We start from the raw sequence: 19,878 nt of genomic DNA on the forward strand, positions 1-19,878 counted from the left end.
TTTTATTAACAATTTGTTCATATTTTATTACATTTATAACATTTTTATCTTACTTTATTCTTATTTTTACATTCTTATCTATTATTTTTCTTTAAAGGTGCTATCCCTCATTGGCTCCAAATTACACTTTCTTTCACACAAAAAAATATAAAAACACCACCACCGACAAGCACATGTTAGAAATAGTGGTTTCAGAGAACATCCATCCATCCATCCATCTTCTACCGCTTATCCGAGGTTGGGTCTCGGGGGCAGCAGCCTGAGCAGGGATGGCCAGACTTCCATCTCCCCGGCCACTTCGTCCAGCTCCTCCCAGCGGATCCCGAAGTGTTCCCAGGCCAGTTGGGAGACATAGTCTCACGAACCTGGGTCTTCCCCGAGACCTTCTACCGGTCGGACGTGCACCTCCCGAGGAGGCATCCTGACCAGATGCCCGAGCCACCTCATCTGGCTCATCTCAATGTGGAGGAGCAGCTTCTCCCGGATGACAGTGCTTCTCACCTTATCTGTGAAGGACAGCCCAGCCACCCTACGGCGAAAAGTCATTTCGGCCGTTTGTCCCCGTGATCACGAATACAAGTTAAACTGAATGAGACTGGTCGTTCTGCCCGAAAAAGGGGAGTGGTGTTAGTGTCTGTCACTCACTCATGGCTCGTGCACAGGCACATGCCCATAGTGTGCGCGCACATACACACACACAGTCTCATCGACAATTAGCAGTCCTGGCTCAACAGGAAGACAGCAGCAAATAATATGTTCGAGTGGTAGTGGCCAAACAACAACTTTAATAGTGCTCAAGGTTTATTACACAAGCGTCAAACTCAAAGCCCGGGCGCCCGGCACATCATTTTATGTGGCCCACAAAAGCCTGGGAATAATGTGTGTCAATAATACACTTCACCTTTTTCATTCAGAATGTATTCTTTCATTTTGACAGAAAAATGGCACTGCATGGAGTTCTTCTAAACTTTAATTTCTGATCATGCAACAAGATATCCCAAGCATTGTTATCAAAATAAATACTTCAAGGTGTGCTTGTCACGTTGACATTCTCACTTCACTTCTCATTTCAAAGCAACTTGTCCATCAATTTGTTAGTAAAAACATAATAATCAAATGCACGGCAATTGGGTTATAACATCACGGAGTTATATTCATATTTCTATACATATATATTGACAGGTATGAGTGGCACTCTAAAGGCAGTCATAACTGCGGCCCTCAAGGAAAACAAGTTTGACACCCCTGGTTTATGGCATCATTATTTTAACTCCTATTTGCTTGTTGACATTGTTGATATTACACCTTCCTTTTACAGCAAGTGAAGAAACTGTAAATGACTAAAGATGGTGTGAATGAATTATCAGTAATAGACATGGAAAAGGCGTAGGATTTGAGGACATGTGAATTGTGAAAATAGAACCACGTGATGTTCCGTAATGCAACTTGTTAAGCATGTCTGAAACAAACAAACCAGACTGTCGTGATTTGTACTGTTTGGTCTGCTGTCTCTGCTGTGTCTCTGCAGTCCTGCAGAGGACTCCTCCCACCTGCTCGCCTGATCAGGACACCTGCAGCTAATCCAAACTTAGGCCTTCTTAAACCTTGCTGGGAGATTCTCTTGTTGCCAGATTGTCGCCTAACCTTGTCAGCGTCATGCAACTCCTGCCACATTTGGCTAAAGCTATTCTCCGTTATCTTTGTTCCTTACTGCCAACTCATTTCCTCTAAATTGTTGAGCATTGTTGCATTTTTCTTTATTTGATACTTTGTCTTTATTTTGATCTACTTTCCCAGTGACCTTTTGTCACCGGCGCCTATTGTTTTGTACTTCTTTTTTCCCCTCCTGTGAGTACCTTTTGTTATATTACAATATCTCTTTACACCACTCCTCCTTGGCTGCTCTGGGGTCCACAAATTCTATTCTATTCCAATGCCTTGTTTTGCTGAACAGCAAAGTAGTGTTTTCTATTTGGTCTCAATTACACACAATTACATCAACAATCAAATCCATAAAATCAGTAACTCACTGTTTGGTTGATAGGCTCCTGTTTGTCGTTGTGTCGTTCCGTTCCTGAGTCTGCCACAGCATCAGTGCACTCTTGACGCACACTGCACCTGTGGACACTACCACCAACAGCTTCATCCCCAGACTCAAGTGGACTGCAGGAAGCAGTAACAGGATGATGAGGAAGAACTCAGCAGAGGTTGTTCAGGAAACAAAAAAAAGTTTGTGCAAAATGTCAAATTTCAGAATATGTATTTGGCTCAATTATCTCTAAACTTCAAATGACACCTCCAGATTGGAGTCATCCATCTATTTTCTATGCCGCTTGTCCTTACTAGGGTCGGGGGGGTATGCTGGAGCCTATCCCAGCTGTCTTTGGGTGAGAGGCAGAGTACACCCTGGACTGGTCGGCAGTCAATCAGAGGGCAAATATAGACAACCATTCACACTCACATTCATATATATAGTCTCCAAATAACCTAACATGCATATCTGTGGAATGTGGGAGGAAACCAGAGCTGGAGAAAGCCCACGCATGCACGGGGAGAACATGCAAAGTCCACACAGCGATGCAGAGCTTCAAACCCAGATCTTTGGGATCGACTGACTGCATGGCCAACATGCTAACCACTAGGTCACCGTGTGGCCCCACTTTGGGGGCAAACCAAATTTGTTTTTTTCCCATCAACATGTCAACAACAACAACAACAACAACAAACCTGCGAACAGCCTCATTCACTTTGGCGTCCTTCTCATCCTGACTGTCACCGCAATCAGAATTGTCGGAGTACACAAACTCTGCCGGCATCTTCAGGACAAATGACAAATTAATCCATTTTGACTTTTTTTTTGGATAGCATTTGCAACATGTATACGGTATGTCACACTGTACTGCAGATGGGACCAGAGCCTAGACACCTGGAAACGTGTGATATTAATATCACATATATTATACATAGCCAGTGCATGTACTTGTACCTGCTGCTCTGATGACTTAAGACTGTGGCTGGTTTGAGACTTCCCAAACTCCTCTGCTAAATCGCTGCCACTGTCCTGAAATTGCACACACAAACAAAAAAATACAGATGTAAAACACTGAAACAAAGGTTCACAAAAACATTTAATCAAATCATCAATCAATCAACATAAGAAAAAGCAAAAAAGTAAAAAAAGAAAAGTGACCATTTGTACTGCAGAGTATGGTGCTACATTTAGGACACTGTCTATACTGTCACTGCAAGTGATGTTTTTTTCCTGTCTACTGCCTAAAAACGTCAAGAACCCACTGCTGAAGACAGTAAAAGCACCACTGCCTTAGGAGGTTTGTTTGTTGTTGTTTTTTTTACATTTCTGGACATTTCTATCACAGGGCAGCCACAAATATGCTCCCTTTCAACTTGTGGCAAAAGAAAAGACTCCAGCTTACAAGTAAAACCAGATTTACGATCAATAATGTTCACCACTATTTTGTCATCTTGTCTTTCTCATTTGCAAGTACTTACGGCACAGAAAGGCGACAGGGGGCGGTGAAATGTGGGCCAACAGTGTCACCTGGTGGCCCAATGACGCAAGGATACACATCATGGCTTTGAAAGGCCAAGACAGGCCTGACTTTTTCGCCTCTGGATGATCAGTTATGTTATATCCAGTTTTCTTGAGGTGGACACTTTTTTGTTTTTGAATGGAACACATTATTTGTTGTGTATATATTTAGTAAATAGTAACTGCCCGAGACCTCACCTGGCTTTGAAGTTGCATTGGTTCAATACACGTTAGACATTTTTACATGCAAAAAAAAAAAACATTTTGGGTGATTTTAGGCATACTGTGTTTATACACTATGTCAAAATGAAAAAAAATAACTACAAACTGTACAATGTCAAAGATGATGCCTTCTCCATCACCAGAGCTGCCCGGAGAATAACAGACTGCTTCTTCTTGCCAAGTGTCTATAACGCTGAGGAATCCACTACTAAATGGAGCCTGACAAGATAAAGATAATTGCAGTGATAATGATCATTTATGACTCTTGTAGTGGTTTTGTATCTGCCATCTTTAACAGCCACTCAGGTGGTGTGTTGTGTTAGGCTTTCCTACTTGCTTGCCCTTTTCAGCTCCTGAACCTCTGTCTGGGCGTTTTTCACCAGGACTGTGCACAGATTCATCTAGGCTGCAATGAGAATTGCCACGAAGATGGGGAGAGAGAGTAAATATGAGTAAAATAAATAGAGTAAATATTACACAAATGAGAAAGAGTATTCCATTTTTGCAGTTTATTATTAGGTAGGTTAAGTATAAAGGTTATTCCACACTGGTCCTTTGCTGCACCAACCATTCAACAATTTTTTACAGTCTCCCCAAGATAGACACTCATTCTTCAACCAAAAAGCTCATCTGTCCTCCCCATCCCCTCAGGGTTTGGCTTCCCAGAATCTGGTGAGCATGGACGGGAACCATAGCACATCTCCACAAAGCCTCCTTTGGTGAAGATTACGCAAGTAACCTGTATCATTCCAGCCTCCTGGAACACCTAATTCAACATGGCGTTCCAAACGTATTTAACGTAAAAGAAGCAAATCTTCATTCTGCCGAATCATTTCACAGGACTTCCTTGGATGGCTTGGGGATTCGGATCTTTGTCCTCTGTACAAATTTGAATCTTCCGTACAACCGACATCAAATGTTGACTTGAGGTGTATTTTATGAATCAGTTAGTTCAAGGGTGTCCAAAGTACGGCCCGAGGACTATTTGCGGCCCGCAGCTTGTTTTTTCTTTGCTTGTGGCACATTGTACGAATTTAATTAAACAGAGCAAAAGAGCAAAAAGGTGTAATGGAATGAGGAAAAGCTGAAATGTTGATACAATTAATAATAACCTTTGTCACCTTTAACACAAAATTACACTTTAAGTACATATAAATTTTACATATACATTTTCTATAGCGCTTATCCTCATTAGGGTCACGGGGGTATGCTGGGGCCTATCCCAGCTGACTTCGGGCAAGAGGCGGGGTACACCCTGGACTGGTCGTCAGCCAATCGCAGGGCACATATAGACAAACAATCATTCACGCTCACATTCATAACCTAACATGCATGTTTTTGGAATGTGGGAGGAAACCGGAGTACCCGTAGAAAACTCACACACGCACAGGGGGAACATGCAAACTCCACAGAACCCAGGTCTTCCCAATCTCCCGACTGTGTGGCCAACAACCACTCGGCCACTGTGCGGCCCTGTTTTCAGCCTTTTTACAAAATAAAAATGATCAAACAGGTCTGACTTTTCCATATGCAGACCTCACTGGAAAAAAGACACCCCTGATTGAGTCAGTTGTGCGTTCCAGTGGCGCAAACTTAAGTGCTGGTGAGTTCAAAGACAGCTCTGGCTGCAACCTGACTATACCGGTTTCACTTTTCATGTACAACTCCCAAGCCCAAACCTAAGCAGGGGCTGACTACGGGACACAGTACCTGGTCCCGATCCAGCCCCAGCAGGGCGAGCGAGAGAAGGAGCTGCGACAGAATACACTCATATACCCGTCACTTTCTATACAGAACATGGAAACAACTACAAACCTCTTAGCAACCTCAGTCTCTTCATCTTCACCTTGCTCTCCTTTATATACTTCCAGACGAGTGTCAAAGTCAACAGAACTGTCCAGAGCCTCAACTGTGAGCTTTAAGGGTGTGGAAAGAAAATAAATGACCAAAGCTACTAAGTCAGGTTAGTTTTCCAAGACAAATCAGAGAACAGACAGACAGAGGACTTACTGTACCTGTTCCTCTGACGATTCAGTGCTCGGGTCCCGAATTGCTGGTTCACTGCTATCCTCTGTTATGCATACATCACTGCTTCCTGAATCCTAATGTGTGTACGTAGATACGTGGGGGAAAAAAAATAGAACAGTGCAACACTTCTGCGGTTGTGAAAATGCGCTTCTTCAAAAGTATCTATTCAAACAACTGAGGCGATGTCTATCACATTAAAAGGTATCGTCTTTGGCAGTGTTACCGCTTTTTCAAATGAGACGTCATTGTCTTCAACATCATAACTGGGCTGTGAATCGGGAAAAACAGCTTCTTCCTGCCCACTGCCTAAAACACTCAAGAATCCACTACAAAAGAGACCCTAAGAAAGCAAGAATGATTACCGTGTTACATTAGGATTGGTAGAGGATGGAATTTAGTGACTGGGGTCACCTGTATTTTAACATACAAGTTAATGGTATATGGGCTTCACTTGTCCATCCATCCATCCATTTTCTATGCCGCTTGTCAATGTAACAGCTCATTCAAACACTGATGACACAGTACTATGAGCAAATGCAATATCTTGTTCAAGGATACTTCGGCAGAGACGCGGGTAAGTTGGGGATTGAACCCACAACCTTCGGTTGACAGATGACCACCCAGTCATGCCGCCACCAGAAAATAAATACACGTCCACACTTTCCCCAGGGGTTAGCCTCTGGGGTAATGGCAAAAATTCATACTGATACGCCCATAAAATCTTCCGCTGTCCTCCAATTTTGGATCAAAATTTGCAATAAAAGTTGAATGCTGTAATAATTACATTCAGTTCCACAACATCCCCTACTCTTTTCATTTGCGACACAATTTAGGTTTAAGCCCTAAATATAGTAATCCCTCATTTAACGTGGCTCCGTGGTTATTTGTTTTCGACTGTGATAAGTGAATATTTTTGTAGTTACAGCATACAAAACCTGTTTGTGACCTTGATACAGATTTTAACATTTATTAGAGCTCTCCAGATATGAAAACACAACCCTATAGTCTCCTTTACTCTCATATTATCCACTATTGTAGACATATTCAGAGAAAATAGGACATATTATAAATTAATAAGCCATAACGTAGACTCACACGTTAGCATTGTTGTTTTCTTCTGGAGAGCGTACTTCCTGTGGTGGCTATTGTCTAATCAATGTAAAATGACTGCACTACATATCACGTCATTAAATGCGTCTTCTGAATGCCTTATATTAGTATTTTCATTCATTTGGCCATTGTTATGCTTGAAAATGTGTAAAAATAGGTACAATTTGCTTAAATGTGCATTTTTTTTTACTCATAATAAGCAGTAGTCAACCAACAAACTGTTAATCGAACTGCAAAATGGCGAGGGACGACTGTATGCCCCACACACGTACTCACAACTAACGAATGATAACATAAGATGATTGATGAACAGATGGAATCTCAGCCAACCAGGGCATCTAGCGCTAGCTCGTGCTTCCGTAGGCAAACTTTTGCATCTTAGCACCCATCGATGATGTGTTCAAAGACTGCTGAACAAAGTGTGACATCTCAAGAAAATATTATCAGTGAACCTTACAGTGGAAGACGTATGCTATACATTTCACTTGTATCATAATCAATATTAATAAATTATTATCACATGGTGAATGAAATGTTTATTTTCAAAGGAAAAACAATACAAATTAAAAAATTATTTCTTTTAACCAAATCAGCAAATTTTCAGCATTGAGGCAAAAATGTGCGCGGATCTACTGTACTCATAATCAGCAAATGTAACTCATATTTGTTGGTGTCACTTACTATGGGTGCTTTGATAGGCTCCTGTTTCTTCTGGTCCTGTTGGGCTTGTGAGCAACAAATGGCGGCAGGGCGCTGGATATTTTTGTGCTCCTGTATCGCCTGCGTCTGGCTGCAGGGTAGGAGAAGTTAAGAAGATGAAGAGGATATTGAATTAAGTTTTTTTAAACAAGAAAACACAAAAATGCTCAAACTCAAAAAGAGTAGTAACTTTTCCTTGGGGTACACAAGGGTAATATGCATTTCATATGAGTACTGCTACACACTATTATTATGAATTCTGCTTGGCTTTATAAAAGTCTGAAATCTTATAGTTGTTTTGTTTTCTGTACAATCTATAACATTTTAAATATTCCAATAAAATAAGACAAAACAAACCCCTGAGTAGCCTTGGTCTCTTTGTCTTTATCATCCGTCTCCACCAGACTGTCACAGCAAATGGAACTATCGGAGACCTGAAACTCTCCAGACGGCTTACAGAAAAAAATACACAACTTGTCAATATTCGGAAATTCAAGTCAATAATATGATCACAATTCACGTTTTCGGTTTGAAAACTATATCCATCCATATAAACATTTTCTGTTCAGGGAAGACGGAGCTGGAGTCTATTCTTCTTTACACTATAATATTTTTCATAAGCTTTGAACCCTGCGGCTCAAACATGGATGCGGCAAATTTATGGTTAAAAGAAATACAGCTCCCATGATGCTTAGAGTTGAGAGTCAGGAAGTAGTGAAATGGAGTAGTGAAGTGGATGCTAATACGACGTTTTGAAGTCTTATGCAGCAATTTTGTTTTGAGCTGACAAATCTTAAGTAAGTTTGATCAAGTGTGGAATTACTACAGCTTCTGTTTGGACTGCTTGGACCGTGGCAGATGAACTCCGATGAAAAAAAAAGTGTCTCGCTTCTCATCACCGGAGCTAACGAGCGATGCTGGGAACACCGAGTGCAGGTAGGATTGCAAGGTTGAAAATGTGTCTTTCTATGCAAATACCACATGTTACAACGTGGACACCTACTGCTTGTAGACAAGTGTGGCCTATATATATATATGTGCATTTTTTTGGGTGGGTGTGGCTTATATTCAGGTCCAGGATTTATGGAGTATAGAAATGTGATAAATGTGCAAATTCAAGAAAATCCTACATAAATTCAAACTTTATATGTATGTTGTATCACCTACACTGAAAATGAAGTGTTCAACTAAATCATTACCTACACAACGTTAATGTGACTTTGGGGGGGGGTTGAAAAATCATGAAAAAAAATCAACTTGACCACTGTTTTGCAAAATAAATTAATGAATTGCAAGTAGATACGCTAAGTGAAATCAATGCGCCCAGGAAGGACGTTCCGGTAATGCTTAAAATGACCAAAGCAGGCCAAAATACTGTTAAGTATTACATGTTATCATGAATTTGCCTATTAATAGATGGTTACAGCATGGATAGAAAACCATAAAACCGTGTTGGAGGTTTTTGGAGGTGTTTTAATAGCGGCCTTTGTAGGTGGAATTCCATGTCCCATTACGTGCATTAATGAGCTACCTCTTTTTATCTGTTTTTCTATCTTTAGAATGCACAGAAAACAGAAAGACGCGTGTTCATGTTTCACATACGGATTTTGGATAATGGACAAAATTCCCCAAAAAGTGCTGCTTTCCTTTAAATGTTAGCATATCATATTGCATGGGGTCTGAAAAAGAGATTGGCAGAGAAAAAGGAAACTCATTAATGGATGGGATCGGTATGTACTGTATAGCAAATTCTGTTCTACCTTGTATTGTTTACTCCACAGGTTTACTGGGACGTGCTCAATATCACTGTTAGAAGAACAAGGAATTGACTGAAAAACAGTAGACACATATTTCAAAAATATTTATCTTGCATTTTTCTATACTTCTGCTGAACTGAAGAGGAATTACTACACACTGAGGAGAGGTCAATGTGAGGAATGTCTGCTGTTGTTACTGTACCTCCTTTTCAGAGATGATGCCGTCATCATCATCATCAAAGCTCAAGGGTGTCAGAGACGCTGTTTCTTCGTGCTTGCTGCCTATTATACTCAAGAATCCACTGCTAAATAGGCCCTAATAAGGTAAGAACAACCACTGTAATACTTTAATAACCCCTTTTTGGAGGAGGATAGAATTCAGTGACAGGTGAGATTTTTAGGGCATTACAGTGATTTAATATAATCTGCAAATGTCACTTAAATGTTTGATACTATAATCATCTTTGACGCCACTCACCACTGTATTAAGTGCATCATTCTCTTTCTTGCCCTGTGTGCCTTCTGAGCCTAGAATAGCACCACTCATGCGCTGAAAGCGTTCCCGTTGCTGGGCCACCATCTTACGGTAATGCAATTTGCTGGGGTGTTCGTCTGTGCTATATTGCAAGTAGTGGTTGTGATAGGTGGTGTTCCCGCTGTCATCTTCGCTGTAGGGATACAGTAGGTGCATGTCTTAGTCAAAAGGCTACAGTGGCCGATAGGGGCAAACAAAAAACAAAACAAAACAGTTAACAGTTCATTTAAATTTGGTGGGCAAAGCTCAAATTCTCTGTGGACGCTTTAGAGAAGTTACTTTGTAGGGACAAAACAATAAAGATAACTACAGTTATACATGTGTACTGCAACCGTTCTATTACTACTTTTCACACAAAATATTTCAGATTTGTGGTAGCGAGGTCTTCTGGAGACAGAATTGTTTCTGAGGTAGCGTCACACATGTTAGACATGTTCATTTTTACAGCAACTTACCACTCCGACCATCCTGGAGGTAGCTGAGCAAACATGGCCTGCTTGGCAAGCCACATAAACTCTTGCTCTGTCTCTGGATTAATCCCTATGTCCACTGCATAGCGCTTGAGCTCTGATGATGTGGAGAAAAGAAAATATTGATTGATATTAGCTGATTTAATGTAGTTGACTAGTGGCTTCACAAAACATGACAAGCGCTGTACAATTGCACTGGGAATGTGCATCAATTTACAGTAGGGGTCTGCGATACTGTAAATTTTGGTATTGGTCTCATAACAAGCAAATACAGTTCAGAAACTGAACTCGAAACTGAAACCAGCAAAATGCAACTAAATGAGCAAAATGGAGAGCATAATAAAAATAACATAGATATCTATATCTGATACTAGCCTTGCAATCAATATTGGATCTTCCCGCCCACCCCATGTTACAGTACCTTCAGTAGACACATCTGATGGTTCTTCACTGGGCTCCTCAATGCTGCTCATGGCTGCCACTGGCACAATATGGCAAACACAAAAATTGTTATATTGTCTACCAAAAAGTGGTTACTATATTTATGCAGGCAGAGTACACCAGAAATTAGCAGCAAACGGCTATCACATCGGGGTGGGATTATGGTAAAAACAAACTTCTGATGTCAAAAGCTTTTTCGTCACGCACGCCGTCACACAGGTGACAGATGGGGGTGGTTACGTCATCGCAAAGGTTCATTCAAACCTTTGGGAGGAATGCAGGTAAAATTCATTTGAAAAAATCAGGGGGTAAGTAGTGTAAATTGGCGCAGTAGCCATTTTATGATTGTATTGTCTTCATGAACCAACGTAACAAAAATGTTTGAACTATGTGGCTATGGGAAGAAAAAAAAAACTAAACTAAGAACATAATGGTCTGCTCTTCGTCAGTTCACTTACACGCACGACGTCATCTTCCAACCGCTGTTTGGAAAGAAGGACGCAGTTTTAAAAGGTGACTAATTTAAAAAGTTCATGCCCTAAAGAGAGGAGAGGAAAGTGATGAGGAATCACATCACCAGCTAGCAAACAGGGGTGGGCGGATCGAGCCAAATACCAGCCAAGGGTAATATCATAGGGTCGATACTTGCGTGACGATCGGGTGCATATTTTTTAGTTCTCTTCTATGTTTATTTTTTCGCACATATGTGTGTGCGTTTTGTTACGTTGTTGATGTTGTATTTGTATGTTGCCATATGTTGTTTTTTTTTTACAAACTCAGGGAGTAAATAGGAAGGTTAAAATCAGACCCAATAGTTGGTTCTTCTGTACTATTTGTTTTGCTCAAACAATTGCATGTAATAAAAAGGGAATAAGGGAATATTATTTTGTTAATATTTTACATTGTCTTCTATTATCGGTTCCAGAGCCCTTGCTGTGCGTTGAGGTGAGTCCGACTATATCTAGCCGGAACTTCCCTCCCAGATAGGTGACATTCCATGTCCCAAGAGCTAGCTTCTGTAGCCAAGGATAGGACCGCCAATGTCCCCGCCTTCGGCTGCCACCCAGCTCATTCTGCACCCGACCCCTTTGGCCCCTCCCGTGAGTGGTGAGCTCATTGGAGGGGGCACCCATGTTGTCTCTTCGGGCTTTGCCCAGCCGGGCCACATGGGTGTAGGCCCGGCCACCAGACGCTCCATCATGCCCCTCCTCCAGGCCTGGCTCATTTCAGTACACTGGCCCGAGTTTTACAAAAGCTAAGTTTTTAAGGACAAAAACCTCCATAGAAAAATATATGTTTTTTTTAAAATCCATATTCGTGTGGACAGGGCAGGGCCTAAGACACAAGATTTCTTGTACCATATTGATCTGAATATTTAAAACAAAAGATAAACCAACAGGTGGCGCCAAATGAAATCTCTCCATGTAAGTCCGAGCTTTTTTTTTCCTGTCAGTCACACACCAGTGACCTGGAGAGATGCAGCTTGGGTGTCCTCATCCTAAGCCATTAAAAATTTGTATACAGTAAACTTTGTGTTTGCATTGCCCAACTCCAACATGTAGTCATAATTCTATTTTCAATAATAGCACTTATATGGCTGCAGAACTATCAAAGAGGGGACATATTTGACCGTGCTTCATACATGAGCCCACCTTATTTGCTCAACTTTCTATGCATAACTTTTGTCTGTAGGATGAAAGGCAACAGGTGGATCCAGAGGTCAAGTGTACACCTGCCATCTCTTGGAAGAGCATTTACTTGTTGTGCCTGTCACTAGACATCACTGGCATAGATAGATGAAAACAGACACATTATTTGTAGTAAATAAATAATCATTTTTGTGAAATTGGATACATTTCCTGCAACACCTCGCAAGCCAGTACAGTGGTTAGGAATCACTGCCCTATTTAACTTCAGTAAGGATTTCTTTGTTTCCTGTTGGGGGGGGGATTTTTTTCTTTTCTTTATAAGGTGACAGTTTGAAAGCATAAAATGACTTATAATAAACTCAATACTGCCAATGCTTAATTGCTTTAGGAGGGTTGAACACAAACCATCCCACGACACTGAGTAGTCACAAGGACGATTGTCGGTTTGCATTAATTACATTTTAAGCTTTGAATTTTGTTCCCTGACTGTGTGAAAAATTAACCAAATTGTGACCTTAAAACCTAGTTATGTACCAACAAAGTACCTTTACACCTCTACTATACAAACAGTATGTAGTGTTTAACATTTTGTCATATTTCCATTTGACCTGTTGTATGATCAGGCAAAATCTATTTATTTATCTAATTTCTGTCTATCAATAACAACCTTTTGTCAACCATTGCACTTCAGATGATTTCCTGTGACCTTAAGACACTTCCACTCCAACAAAAGGTGAGTGATTTGCATGTGCTATGGGGATGTCAAATTAAAGGATCCCTGCGGTGCTCCAAACAGCTTTCTTATCACCTGTTTTCTTTTTCACAGCTGGGGTTTGCATTGACACATATTGTTAATGACTCATTTCTTCCACTAAGGCTCTGTCCACACGGGAATGCTCTTGTTTTTTTTTGTTGTTTTTTTTAGCGGCTTGAAAAAAAAAGGCGTCCACACAGTATCCATGCCATTCCATTTTCTTCCACTTAGCCAGGTTGCAGGGGCAGCAGTCTCAGTAGAAAACCCAGATTTCCCGGTTTCCGGCCACTTCTTCCAGCTCCACCGGGAGGACACCAAGGCATTCCCACGCCAGCTGTGAGATATAATCCCTCAAGTGTTTCTTAGGTCTGCCCCGGGGCCTTCTCCCAGCTGAGCATGCCAGAAGCACCTCACCAGGGAGGCGTCCACGAGGCATCCGGACTAGATGCCCAAAGCCACATCAACTGGCTTTTCTCGATGTGAAGGAGCAGGGCCTCTATTCTGAGCCCCTCCCGGATGGCCGAGGTCCTCACCCTATCTCTTAGTTTAAGTCCAGCCACCCTACAGAGCTTGCAATATCGTTCTTTCGGCCATGACCATAGGTGATGGTGGGAACATAGACTGACCAATAAATTGAGAGCTTTGCCATCCGGCACAGCTCTCTTCACAACGGTCTGGTACGTTGACCTCGCACTCCAACCTTCACTCACTCGTGAACTACTTGAACTCCTCCATCTGGGGCAAGACCACCCTCCCATCCCAGAGGGTGAAATCCACCCTTTTCTGACTGAGAACCACTGGCTATTTTGGAGGTGCTGAGTCTCATTCCAGAAGCTTCACACTCTGCTGCAAACCAGGTCCCAGCCTGATGAGGGTATCAGGACCACATCGTCTGCAAATAGAAGAGATGAGATCCTAAGGCCCCCAGACTAGACCCTCCCAATGCCTTGGCTGTGCCTAAAAATTCTGTCGATAAAAATTACGAACAGAATCGGTGACAAAGGGCAGTCTTGGCGGAGGCCAACGTTCACTGGAAACAGGCTTGACTTACTGCTGGCAATGCGAACCAGGCTCCTAGTAGCATTTCACTGGAGCACCCCCCACAGGACACCACGAGGGACACTGCGAGGGACAAGGTCAAATGCCTTTTCCAAGTCGGGAAAAAGCACATGTAGACCGGTTGAGCAAACGCCCATGTACCCTACAGTTCCCTTGCAAGGAGGTAGAGCTGGTCCAGTGTTCCACGACCAAGATGAAAACCACATTGCAATAGTAGCCGAGGCTTTACCCTTCTCTCCAGCACTCTGGAATAGTTTCCCAGTGCAGTGTGATCCCCCTATAGCTGCAACACACCCTCTGGTCTCCCTTCTTGAAAAGGGGGTCACATCCGTTCGCCAATCCAGAGCTACAGTTCCCAACTTCTACACAATGTTGAAGAGATGTGTCAACCTAGACAGTCCCACAAAACAGTGTCGGATCAGTAAATTGTCGCATCCACTTGGGAACGTTTTCAGGTCGGATCCCCGGGTGAAAAGGATGTAATACATAAAGCACACCTACATGTGGCGCTGTAAACAGACACACAGACCCGCGTGACACACCAAGAGCAGAAGAAAGAGCGCATGCTTATAACGTCCGTCGTCTTTCGCTACACACAAACAAAAACAAGAAGATGATGGTAAACACGCGACAAAAACCTAAGTCTTTTGTCTTGACTGGCAACGAAGTAGAATTACTTCTGCGAGTCCCTTTGGAGTATAAGACAAAAAATATCAGGAGAATGCAACTGCATCACAAACATTCTTCTGTAGTCCACCATTGTGCTGTTGTGATCTCCCGCTTGTTCTTCTGGTCACATGACGGCGACAAGGCAGAGACGACATCGTTTTCAAAAAGTAGTGGTTTGCAGTTTTTCCCACTCTGGAAGCCGTTTTCAAAAAATACATTTTCAGGGGACCCACAACTTTGTTGCCGTGTGGATGAAAGGCTGAAACGATAAAACCCTTCATCGTTTCAACCTGTAAATGTTCCCTCATACTTAAAAATCAAAGGATTGGTTCTTCTCTCTACCACAGGCTTATAAAGAACGTCAACCTTCGTCAAGCTAACTCATACGGTTATGAACTGAGCTCTCAAGTCATCCATTTGGCATTTTATATATGATGGTAAAAATCTCAACAACATACTTTTTATCCTTTTTGGATTTTAACGTTTTTTAGGTCGGGCGTGGGTGTTGACTGAGCTCAAATATACCAGTAATGGCATAATACCGATCCTGTTTGTTTTGTGTTGTGGGTGGTTTGACTTCTGGGGTAATCGGGTGAATAACCTCTATCTCTCTCTTGAGCAATTGGATGTTTACCCACTGTCCTTGGAACAAAAATGATTAAAACGACACAAATGCATCAAACTACCTTATGCACAGACCTAGCGTAACATCACGTACAATCAGCACACCAAACTATGCATGAAATAAGCTTTATTATGTTAGCCAGTGCTGCATGTTTAGTATAAAGAGTCATTGGATGACGTAAACCAGCAAGTGTGCTTATTACATCTCACAAATTTAAAAGAATTAAATTGAATTACGCACAAGAGAGGCGGGGTACACCCTAGACTGGTCGCGAGCCACATACCGATTCATTCACACCTATGGACAATTTAGGGTATCCAGTTAAGCTAACACACATATTTTTAGAATGTGGGTGGAAGCTGGAGTACCTGGACTCCACACACCGATTTTCCAACAAAGATTCCAACCCTCAATCTCCTGACTGTGAGGCTGACACGCTAACCACTAGGCCATGACTGAAGAGAAAAAGTTCATTTTTCCAACTCAGTTTAGTTTGTTGGCTGATGTACTTAATTACTTAATGACTACTGTGTCCATACAAAAACCGACATTTGACTGTGTACTAAATATTGATGCAGTTTTTTATTCTTTGTTAAGCCAGTGTATTGTTTATCTGTATCCTGTGATCGATTGGCGACCAGTCCAGGCTGTACCGCACCTCTCGCCTGCTGGGATAAGCTCCAGATCACCCCAGAACAGCATAATCCAAAATTATGTCTATATGCCACTTTCACTGGTCTCCTTGAAACCTTCCGGTTACCCGAGTTCATGATGAATGACCTTGCTTTGTCCAGTCAAGCAGAGCCCTGCAACCTACAGTGACGCTTCAACCGCAGCGTTGGCTCAAGCATTAAAGCAGAAGCGACCTCAACAGATGTGACATTACAACAACACCATCCCAAGAGGTAAGCAGACGTATCTCAAAAAATGGTGTGCGGGGGGAGAGAATTGGTGTCGCTCACAGCTGAGATAACCTCCCCTGCTGATTTGAGAGCAGTGCTCCATCATGAAATCATCCCCAACAATGGGGTGACCTCTGACCCTCAGTCAGAGCCTGGTCAAGTGCTGGATTTGCTGATGAAATATTTATCAGCCCCAGGAAGTCACTCCACACCTGTCTGGCCATTTGGTGGTCACAACAAATCTAGTTCTTACCACGTAGCTTCAAGTCTTTGCTTTGTTTTTATTTGACTTCTTCAAAAATTATTTATTCATATTTTTTTTACTGTTGTTGTTACATTTGACTTGACTTTTTATCTTAATTTTAACATTGTTATTTCTTCCTTTTCCTGTCAGTGTTTTTAAAGTTCTGTTTGCATTTTTTTAAACAGCTTTCCTTCTTTCTTATCTGTCCTTTATCACTGCCCCATCTGTTTCCACCATTTATTTATAAATTGTGCATTTCTGTCAAAATGGTACTCCTATTTTATATTTATAAGTCTAAAATGTATTTCTTTTTATTTTGTAACTTTTATTACTTTTTTCTTTTACGTATTCCATTTTTTTCATCTTTATTTAAACACCTTTAGTTGTTTTTCCTTTAACGTTGCACAAGCTACAGTATACACTGTCAGTTTTTCATTTTCAACTCACATTTTCTTCTTAGTATTTTATTTTTTCGACGTCTTCTCCTTCTTCCTCTTCTTCGTTTGTCACTGCATAAGCTACTTACGACGGAAATGGAAACACGACTTTAAATGGAGAAGGGGTAGGATTAAATAAGCTCTGCTTCTTCCTACTTCTTTTCAGGCATGTTGAACTGTGCCAATGTCATCAGGTGATGTAACGTCTTTAGCATGGCTGACACAAATTAACCAAACCATACCAAAAGCTCTTGTGATCATCTTCAATGAAATATCCAGTCACACTACGTTACTGTAAGACAGTGACGTTGATTCCCAACTTTCACGTCATCTTTGTCATTCTTGTTCTTCTTCTTGACAGCTTCGCTTCGCGTTTGCCATTGAAGTGTTATGAAACAAGCAACAACTGTCATGCTCCACTTGATAACAATTATGGCGCTAATCTAGATAGAAGGATCGGTGTGGATGCTAAATCAATGAGGTTGGCTGCATGCGGTCTCAAAGGTTGCTGTTGCAGATAAAGCCATTTCTCTGACAAGGCCCATTTTAGACTCGGTCAGCAGCTGATATGTAGATCATGCTTATCTGTCAGGTACAGTGCTATACACTGCTGTACAGTGACAATGCAAACCATGGTTCATAGTATAGGAGTCTGACCAAAAAATGATCCTCTTAATTTAAGTTTATGTTATTACGTTAGTTAGCACATGTTTCACCTGCCTGCATACATATCTCACTTTCATCCAACTCACTTTTTCAAGCTTACAATTCATTACAATTTTTTGGTTGGGGGCATGGTTTGTTTCCCTCACAGGATTATTGAAGTACATCTATTTATCTGTCTTTGGTTCTAAGCCAGGGGTGTCCAAAGTGTGGCCCGGGGGTCATTTGTGGCCCGCAGCTGTTTTTTTATTGGCCCTTTTATTTGACATTCAAAAATAGAATTTAACAACAAATTTTACCAATTTTAACAATTTTACAATAATAAAATCAAAATATTAAGAGTTATCTAAGTTTTATGAGAATAACATTGTAATATGAGGAAAGATAACTCAATTTTAGTAGCATGGTAGTAGATGTTAAAGGGAAAATGGAATATGTTTAAGTCGTAATACTATGAGAAACAACAAAACAACAAACAAAACACAAATTAGGTTTGCGGAAAAAAGTTATGTTACGAAAATAAAGTCAAAATCTTACGGGAATAAAGTCATAATTATCAGAAGAAAATTCACAACAAGAAAGCTGAAATATGTGGATTTTTTTTTTTTAACCGGCAGTCATTTTATGAGAATAATGGCAAAATATTAAGAGAAAAAGGTTGCGTTCTAACAAGAAAAACTTTTGCAATTTTATGAGAATAAACTCATAATATGAAGTGAAATAATGTAATTTTAGTAGCATAGAGTTAAAATATTCAAGAAAAAAAACTGCGTGTATGCTGGAGGCTATCCCAGCTGACTTCAGGCGAGAGGCGGGGTACACCCTGGACTGGTCGCCTATAAGAAACATACTAAACAAAATAAAGTTGTAATTTTTGGAAAATTAGGAAGTACTTTTCAATTTGGTGTCAGGCAAATGGTCGGTACTTAATAATACTTATACTTATACTTATAATACCAGTATGAGGCTTGCTTAGATGTTTTCACCCCTCAGTCACCATGGAAGTGGCTGTGAAAGTATAAAGAGTGGAAATGTCATGGATAAATATGTCATTGGTGTTAATTAAATGCTGAAAAACAAAAGACCAGAGATGAAAGTCCACCGCAGAATGGACACATCACCTGATCCTTGGAGGCAGGCTCCTTTGCAGATTTGTACCAGATTTATCAAGCAAGCACCCAATTGCTGCTCATGACAATGATTTACTTTGCACTCAGTAACCCTCAAAAGAACGAGCCTCCATTCGATATATTGAACAAGTACAAATGAAGATTAACAAACCTTCCAGTTACACATTCCTGACAACATTAACAAATAAAACTAGTGAATAATTGTACTCTTCCCTGCAGAATTTGGATGTTTCACACATACGTTATGGCACATCAAGATCAAGAAATTCAAAAATAAGCCTTTATTTGTCATCATTTTTGTAATTGCTTGTGGGAAGCACACAATTGGAGACGCCTCTTATTATCCCCGTTCCTTGAATTACGTGAAGCCATCGCGACAAAGTCCACTCATGATAGGACAACAAACAACAGCATGGTACACACGCACGCACGCACGCACACACACACACACACACACATACACACACACACACACCACGCTTTAATCTATTAATCAAGCACACACACACACACACACAAAACACACATTTAAGCTCACACACAAGTTGTTATCCTCAAACTGAGATAAGTTTATGTTGATCATTTGCTCTTGCTTCATGATGGGAGCAGATGTGCACGAACGCATATGTCAGCTCCAGCTTGGACATTTGATTGCATCAGGTTACGAGCCTTTCATTAATCATTGGGATTTTTATTTGATTTTTTATTTGATGTCTATATTATTTCCAGTGGGTGTTATGTACGTTTCGTGTCTGTGTTAGTGCCTAGATGGTTTCATTTAAAATTTTGAATCATATTAAGATGAAATAATTTTATGAACATTTTATTTAAAAAAATAAATAAAATAGGGAGGTACTTTTCAATCACCCTGTGTTTATATGTCCTGAGGTCCTAATTGAACTGTGTTGAACTCCCTCTACACCTACAGTCGTGC

General features: G+C 41.0%; 1 protein-coding gene across 9 annotated transcripts in view; it reads right to left on the reverse strand.

Annotated features, from left to right (window-relative positions):
* The window catches only part of LOC129190806 (trichohyalin-like), a 37,886-nt gene extending 26,493 nt beyond the window's left edge, over positions 1-11,393 (reverse strand). For 6 of the 9 annotated variants that reach the window (XM_054793419.1, XM_054793417.1, XM_054793418.1 and 3 more), the window contains exons 1-15: positions 11,271-11,393; positions 10,793-10,852; positions 10,357-10,468; positions 9,845-10,034; positions 9,569-9,682; positions 9,370-9,438; positions 7,967-8,061; positions 7,592-7,700; positions 5,788-5,874; positions 5,588-5,688; positions 4,106-4,178; positions 3,884-3,991; positions 2,987-3,061; positions 2,728-2,816; positions 2,031-2,163 (exon numbers count right to left, since the gene is read on the reverse strand). In XM_054793419.1, the coding sequence (XP_054649394.1) occupies positions 2,031-2,163; positions 2,728-2,816; positions 2,987-3,061; positions 3,884-3,991; positions 4,106-4,178; positions 5,588-5,688; positions 5,788-5,874; positions 7,592-7,700; positions 7,967-8,061; positions 9,370-9,438; positions 9,569-9,682; positions 9,845-10,034; positions 10,357-10,468; positions 10,793-10,844 (1,407 nt within the window). In that variant the 5' untranslated portion in view covers positions 10,845-10,852; positions 11,271-11,393. Of the gene's footprint in view, positions 1-2,030; positions 2,164-2,727; positions 2,817-2,986; positions 3,062-3,883; positions 3,992-4,105; positions 4,179-5,587; positions 5,689-5,787; positions 5,875-7,591; positions 7,701-7,966; positions 8,062-9,369; positions 9,439-9,568; positions 9,683-9,844; positions 10,035-10,356; positions 10,469-10,792; positions 10,853-11,270 lie in introns of those variants that run through there. The other 3 variants (XM_054793414.1, XM_054793416.1, XM_054793420.1) reach the window with 3 other exon arrangements.
* Between the last annotated feature and the right edge of the window lie 8,485 nt (positions 11,394-19,878).

This window comes from Dunckerocampus dactyliophorus, chromosome 12 (assembly GCF_027744805.1).
Source record: "Dunckerocampus dactyliophorus isolate RoL2022-P2 chromosome 12, RoL_Ddac_1.1, whole genome shotgun sequence".
Lineage (NCBI taxonomy): Eukaryota > Metazoa > Chordata > Actinopteri > Syngnathiformes > Syngnathidae > Dunckerocampus > Dunckerocampus dactyliophorus.